This window comes from Numida meleagris, chromosome 3 (genome assembly GCF_002078875.1).
Source record: "Numida meleagris isolate 19003 breed g44 Domestic line chromosome 3, NumMel1.0, whole genome shotgun sequence".
Classification (NCBI taxonomy): Eukaryota; Metazoa; Chordata; class Aves; order Galliformes; family Numididae; genus Numida; species Numida meleagris.
The window spans coordinates 87,590,166-87,598,049 of record NC_034411.1 but is presented as its reverse complement, the minus strand read 5'-3'; the positions used below and the strand labels follow the sequence as shown (position 1 = coordinate 87,598,049).

Below are 7,884 nucleotides of genomic sequence, written 5' to 3'. Positions count from 1 at the left end.
AAGCTGCATCTTTTTTCCATTAAAAATAAACTATTATTAATTCTTTTAAAAGAACGAATGGCAAAAATATTCCACGGACAAAAAGAGTAACTGAATTATTCTTTACGCCTTTCATACATTACCATGTAATGTCACAGTTTGACGTGGAGAAAATCATCATCAACACAGAATAATTACGTATAATTTCATATCATCTGATATGTGCAATTTAGCATTTTATTAAACAAACACAGCAGCTAACCCAAATGTGATTGCTGTTAATTGGAAATTAAATTAAAGTCCATGTTCCTATGGTAATTATCGGTCATTTGAAATAATATATGCCCTAAAACGTAACGCAGAAAATGATCTTCCTGTGAAATAAGAAATACAATAGAAATAAAGTTAAGGGACATGTTTATTTCAGAGCCTTCTGCAAGCAAAATTGCTTTGATACAAAATGAGTTCAATAATACAGTGCTACCATCCACTCAAGCAAAAGAAAACCTCACGTTTACATGAATGCACTTTATATTGATATTCTTATAGAATAATAGTTCCGATATCCAGAATGTGTCTGGCCTCACTGAAAGCAATGGCACAGAAACGCTGCAAGGTATTGGAGTATCATATTACTGGCAAGTGCTTAACTCTGTGAGTTCTCTGAGAGATGCTGTATAAATAAGGGTACTGTGACTGTGGGTCTGTATTCCTCGGTAGCTTTGACACACATCCTTTAGTGTTTGTTTCATTAGCTCAAAATGCGCAATTGTGTCTTTTGGCTTTTTAGTATTCTTTTTCTTTTTTAAAGAAAAATCTTGAGGTATCCTTTACTGTTATCTAATGACATAGTGATAGGTCTATTTTCTTCAGGCTCCAGAGATTTACTGTACATTCAGTACACTGTACATTTGGTAATTATTTTTTAGTGTACTTTCTACACATTACTGTGTACAACTGTTAGTTTACATTAAAACTCTCCCCCCTCCTCACAGGATATGGCATAAACAAAAACAAATTTGACAAAAATTATACACATAAAATAAGAAGACAAATACACAAATAAGGCCATCTGCAGAATTAAAAATCCACCTCTTGCGATATTTCACAACAATTTCTACAGAATATTTTACATCTTACGAACTTAAATACTTAACGCAAAAGGAAAAAAACCTTTAGGAAGCTAATCATATTATCTCTTCAAGGACCTGTCCAATTTGCTGGCTATCGGCCTTCTCTGGGGAGTCGGAATTTTAGAAGGCTTGGCTGATCCTGGCCGAGAACCTGCTCGGGGCGTCGGTCTGCTTGCAGCTGGAACAGTCTCTGACATATCTGAGCATACAGACTGGATTTCTGAAATATCAAAGTCAGATGCATCGCTGCCTCTGCGGCTACTCGACCTGCTGCCAGCCTTGCTTCCTGCTCGGCTCCCAGGTCTGCTTGGAGTTCTCCTGGTTTCTAGAAAGAAAAGGTACCAAGCAGCATTAGAGGTACAGATGCAAAAGGTGTGCAGGTCTTTTTGCTAAGTCTTTGGCAATCACAACAATCTCTCATTGCACAAACTAAATTTTCAGACTTCTGCCAGATAATCTAGACAATAATCAAAGTTCCTCTTCATATTAATATAACAGCATAGAACAATGCCATATCTCCCACTAAAAGAAGAGAAAATGAAATGGAATGCTGAGACATAGGTAATATATCACTAGCACATCTAGTTAAAGAAAATTATCCTGGCAACTCTTCTTGACTTATCTAATGATTATGAACAGCGAGATCCTTTCTTTCTCCTGCCATTTTCTCAACTACGAACTGGAAGATTTAAATATCTGGCATCTTCAAGTGCTCAGGATTTATGAATACATAACTTGGAGATGCAGATGACAACCCCATTTTTTAAATGTGTACTTTTTCTCCCCCACCTTTTTTTTTCCCCCAAATCAAAACCATAACATTGGAAGCTGCAAATAAACAAGGGAAGACTGTATGTTCTCCCAAAGAGAGGACTTAGCAAACAAGCTCTCTGCAAGCCTTCTGAAGTGAAATCTTGCCCAGACAATGTGCCATGAAGAAAAAAACCACAACAAAGAATCTTAAACAGAAAAACACTAATGTGAGTTTTCCTGATTTTCAAATTACTTATTGAATCTTTTTTGATCTTGACAAATATGGTTCCCCATAATGGCAAAGAATACCAAGCTGAAGCTGAAATCTCAGATAGCTCATTTTTCCAAATCACCAATAACTTAAAAGATATGTACTGTTTGAGCAGGATTTTCCAGTACTTATCAGTAAGCTCTATGGAGCTCAAGACATGCAGGAAAGGCAGCAGAGCTGTCTTCTGCTCTAAACACCCAACCAACCCTGCTCTAAAGATCTGGGAAGAGCACAGCTTCACGCTTTCTATTTTTATATACTGTTTTAAAGATCTCTATGGGATGTTCCATTAATAAGATCATCTACAGCTGCTCCCTGCAGCTCTTCTTCCAATGAAAACAGACAAGTCATGGTTAAACGACCCCTTTGCTCCATCACAGTTGAGCATAACTTGAATACTGTGAAGCAAATTCTTTCTTCCTAAGCAAATGCTTCTTTCCTATTTCTTTAGGCAGAGATATTGGAGACAGCATTGTCAAGAACTTCTGTTATGAATTTGCACATCTGGGGCTGAACATAGTTGCTGTGCTACCACGTGAAGGATCGTTACCCTGATTACGTGCAACCTTGGCAATGATAATGTGGAGACAATAGGACTGTCATTCCTTCCTACTCTTCCAGCTCATCATCCTCCCATCTCCAAGTTGACTCACAAGTTTGCAGATAGAAAACAAAGCAAGCTGTAGATTCAAGCTCCAAAGTTAAGACACTCACCTGCAAACTGAGCTCTGACCCTGGTAGCTGCTGTGGACAGGATGCCGCTGTCTTCTCCAGAGTGGAAACCCTTCCCTGATAGATATCCTGGCAGTCTGAGTTTACTTCCTTGAATAGGTGTTCCCTATAGAAAAAAGAATAAATAAATAAATAAAAGGTTCTTTCTGTTTTTGCTACTGAAGGTGAGGTCAGGTATTAGGTGCTATACAGCTTGGAATATGATTTTGGAATGTGATCATCTTAGCAAAATTCACTGTGAATCTGAAATACTGGGTTGAGTCAGTATGGACATTTTTGATGATGCAAAGCTCTGAACATTCCTTTAGCAGTTAGTTTTTGAAATAGTCTAAAAGTAAATCAAGAAACAGTTTAATAAGCTGCTTGACATTAAAATCTTAGCCTTTGCGGGTATTTCAATGCATATATAGAAAGAAAAATGCTACCCTCTTACAATTAGTCAAAAACAGAGGATTAGTTGATGGTACAAGACTCCAATTAATGAAAGCAAGTAGCTGAAGATTTATGTCTGCATAGCTTGACTTTCCACCATTCTAATTGTCACTATTGTGCATTTGTTTCAATTTTATAAATACCTGATGGCAAAATGTAACTTCGTAATTTCAAAATCTTTTGCCACAATGCAGAAGAAAAATACAGGACTAATTCAAGAAGTCCTTGCTGTCAATACACTGCCTGAAACATCTCTGCTCCACAGCTTTACCTTGTCTTTCTCATCATAAAACAAGCCTTGATTTATCACCAGCCCCAAACAGGAAGATTTCTTTCGGTGCCACAAGAATCAAATCCTCATCTCTCAAATCCCAAAACACATAGACATGTAACACACATAACATACTAGATAGGACTTGTGTGCAAATAAGAAGAAAACCACAGTATTCCTATTAATTTAGTCAACAGAAAAATACTAAGTAAATATCCCAAAAGAAAAAATACTGCACTGATGACTATGGCCCTTTAAGTGGCCCAGCAGTGGCTGCCTGGCTGCTGCTTCTGGCCCTCTGCCAGCCAGGACCACCTCTGGCACAGCTGAAAGAAAGAGCATACTGATGCTACAGACTAGACAATCTGCTTGCTCTGACAGGGATGGTCACAATCTTGACTCTCTTTAAAGCCAAGTATAAACAGTTAACAGACCAAGAGTGTCCAGCCAGCCACACCTTAGAAACCTCTGCACTACAGAGATGGCTTGGGATGATTAACAGAAAGGGAAATCTCTTTGTTGCCCTGCTGAAGCTGCTGCACTTTGGTGAAGGCCTTGGGATAGAATCACGGGGACAAGGAGAAAAAGAGATCAACCTTGTCCTTCAGTTTAGCCCTACACCTATTGCCAATCTACATGTACAATACTTAACTGCTCTCTTGGGCAGAAAATGCTGCAGAATGTCAGAAATTCTCTACAACCTACCCCAACCACAATCATTCAATTTATAATCTTAATCCATGGTGTTTTACATAAAAGAAACTCAGCGAAACTACTGATAGTTGTAAGAGCAGGTGAGAAATACAGTGCCCCCATTTGAAATCAATGCCATCTGCTCTCATGTCAAGCATATTTCTTGAAGTACCATCAATTAATCTTAAAATTTAGCTACCAGCTAAGAGATGAAAATACAATAGAATAGAAACTGACAACTGATTCTATTTTGTGTTATTGTTAATCATTCTAAACAACAGTCTTGCCTTGCGTGCTTGAAGTGATGTATACATACATATGCTTGCAGTGTGCACAAATAATGCACCCACTCGCGCAGAAAGAGAGTGAAAAGTTTGCTGTGCATCTCTGAGCAAAGCCACACAGAGGCCATGTAAACTTAGCACTGAAAGGTATCAGATGAATAGCAATAGACATCAAAGTGCGGACTTGTGAAAAGCAGATACAAAAAAGGTGATGGTAGTGTAAGCTTCTCCACACTAAGCCCTCTATCCAAACTAGGGCAAGAGTAACTCCTACAAGTGGGAAGTCAGTTTGCAGTCCGGTCCAGCTGCAAACTTTTCACTGACTGCAATGACATTAGAGAAGACACTTGGGGTCCAAGCCCATTCAAATTTTTGGTCATTCAGCTCAATCACCAGCACAACCCCAGCTGCTACACTGGCAGCTTTTATTTAAGTCATGGTCTGGAAATGAGACCAAAGCTCATTTCCTTTAAGTCATCAAATAGCTATCTTATTAGAGCAACGACTGGTCATTACCCTCTTAGACTACACTTTCAGCTGTTGGGAAGATTTATATATCACCGTAAGTATTTTGTGTGATCTTGTTTACAGAGATTGAGTATTTCTTTATTTAGTGGTTTTTCATGAGAGATAAAAATTAATCAGAGTTTTGAATTTTTGAAAAGTAACAAACAGAATATTAAAAAAAGACTCGGGAAAAAAAAGACAATGAACAAATAAGTTGCAAAGGTCTAAAATAAAGTCAGTGCATTAACTTGTAAGGGATGTTGCAGCACTGAAGCACTGAAACTCCAGCGGTTGTTAGTGAAGTGACAGTTTTAGTGAAGGAAGATGATTAGACGAGAATCTCTATCCTTACTGTACCTCTGCAGATGACCCTTGATAGTCTGAGGATTCTGGTGGCTTAGAAGGAGTTGACGTTTTGCTGTTTGTCAACCATGGTTTACCATAGTTGCGTGTTAAATGATGTGGTGTCTGTATGAAACAACGGTAAATCAAAATATGAGGGACTGCAGATGGAAAACAATGTCATGGAGAAGGATACCCAGGCTTACATAGGGAGATCAAATCTCACAGCAGAAATACAAACTAAGTAGAAAGAGTTGATGACAAATGTTCTGAAACAAGGAGATGGCAGAGCTTATTTCTTACATGAATTGGAGAGCTTTTTTGTTTTTTTCAGAGTTTATTCCCAAATCAGCAGTTAGCTCATGCAGCACCTTAAATAAATATTCTACTCCTCTGTTGCAAACAAACAGTAGAGGAAATTCACTGAAAATACTTCTGATATCCTCCCAGAATACGAAATAAAATTGAGATGCTTCTTTCCTGTCATCTAGGGAAAGTTCCAATATTGCTGAAGCAACAAAAAAACCTACACTCCATTTGTTAGACTGTTTTTTTTTGGTATGTTTTTCCTTACCTTTGGTGTACTTGTAGCAACTGCTTGCGGAGCAGCTGCCTGGCCAGCCTGACTTGACAGAGAAGTAGATCTGTTGGGAGAAGCACCCCTTGAAGAGGGTCGTGATCTACGGCCTCTTGGTCTGAAAGCTGCCATGCTCTGACTGGCACCATCTGCCAAGATGAACTTCTCACGCAGCTCCACATTTGTCCTCCCTTTAGCTGCAGCAAAGAAGGGCGTTGACTTAGTGAGAAATGAAAACAGTTACCAAGATGTTTATTGTCATTTTCGCCATGCCGATTCCAACACATTTTTACAAGAAATAAAATGCATTACTGTGTAATGCATTTATTTTGGACACGGGAGAATTATGTGCAGAACTTGCTTATTCTAATACTTTATGCCAGCAGGAATGAACCACTGTCAAAGGAAGTCAGCGTGATAATGGAATGCTCAATGTGCTAAATCACTGTTAATCGATCATCTATTAATACACAGACACAACCTGATGAGCAGTTTTGCTAACTCCACAGCTACTTATTATAAATAATACTTGCTTGGAAGTTCTAGGAGAAACTGTTCAGTAAAATTTACAGGAAAGCAGCAAATATATTTATTTAAAACTATTTAGTTTGGCAACATGCAATGATGAACACAAAATCCAAACTGTAATAAGGTAATTGGTGGCTAAGCACTCACACACACACACACACAAACAGATATGAGAGAATGTTCCACAAGAATAGATGCAAGAAATGTTAGCATTTAACTGTGTCAGTGTGAATGACAATTGTTTTTGAAACACTCTTCAAGCATGTCAAAAAAAAAACAACTCATAAAGCACCAGCCCATGTAGGAACACATTAAGCTAAATGTGACGGGTGAAGCATATTAAAAGTTAAACATATATATATATAAATGGGAAGGAAATGAAGAGAAAGGAGAAGAGGAGGAGAAGACAAAGAGAGGGATTTGCCAACCTATAGTAGGCTGAGTGGTAATTGAAGAGTTTGATTCCGAACGTAACATTTTACTCCCGTGATGATGAACTAGAAAAAATGACACAGGACATGGGTCACATTAAAGAAAATTGTTAGCAGGAGAAGAAATCAAGTATAGCAGCTGCATATGCAAGAGACTTGGAGCCAGAAGACAGGACTCAGAGCAAAAGCTGTCTCTAAGTGCTCTGAGGTGAGCTTTCAACATTCTCCTAAGCAAAAGGAAAAAGTGCTTGGGTAGATTCAACTGCAGTCCTAAGTATACATGTCTAGTAAAGGTATTTATCTGCTGACATAAAGAAGTAATATAAGCTAAAACCTTTATGTAACTAGGCCAAATGTATTTTAATCTGTTTATGACAACAGTTCTCTGAAATGTAGTTTATTTACATGCATGAGAAGCTCTTGGTAGAAATACAGATTTGCTAGGCCAAGTGCTCAAGGAAAAGCCTGAAACTGCAAAACTAAGATCATTGTCTACTTTACATCACTGACTTCAGTCCAATCAGGATTATGTACCAATAGACACCTTCCAGTGTCTGGATGATTCTACAGAGATCAGTATTCTTTTAGACTCACTGTGTTACACATCTGTGCGTGTCCATCCCATGAAAAAGGGGCAAAGAACAATAGCAAATACTACAGAGGTACATAAATTACAAGGTTTGTAATCTAAGGTTTGTAAGCAGGGAAGGAAGGGACAGTGACTACAGTTCTAAATGTCTCTTTATCTGAAGATAGAGTAATAGGGAAATCATATATATTAACTAGATATTCATTATTGTAGCTTTCAGCATCAACTCAACTAGGAATTACAACAGTCTGCCCAACAGGTGTGAGACAAATATTTGGAATACATCAAAACTAACTAAGTTAACCTTTTAATGAAATCAGATATTTTGAGACTTCATCTTCCAGAGCTTTGCGTTTTTGATC

The 7,884-nt window shown here is 38.0% G+C and overlaps 1 protein-coding gene across 16 annotated transcripts in view; it reads right to left on the bottom strand.

Annotated features, from left to right (window-relative positions):
• DST (dystonin) overlaps positions 380–7,884 on the bottom strand; it is a 299,648-nt gene continuing 292,143 nt past the window's right edge. For 11 of the 16 annotated variants that reach the window (XM_021391636.1, XM_021391637.1, XM_021391641.1 and 8 more), the window contains 4 exons: positions 5,972–6,171; positions 5,413–5,523; positions 2,851–2,974; positions 380–1,437 (listed from right to left, as the gene is read on the bottom strand). In XM_021391636.1, coding sequence (XP_021247311.1) covers positions 1,172–1,437; positions 2,851–2,974; positions 5,413–5,523; positions 5,972–6,171 — 701 coding nt within the window. In that variant the 3' untranslated portion in view covers positions 380–1,171. The remainder of the gene's footprint in view (positions 1,438–2,850; positions 2,975–5,412; positions 5,524–5,971; positions 6,172–7,884) is intronic. The other 5 variants (XM_021391648.1, XM_021391649.1, XM_021391650.1 and 2 more) reach the window with 2 other exon arrangements.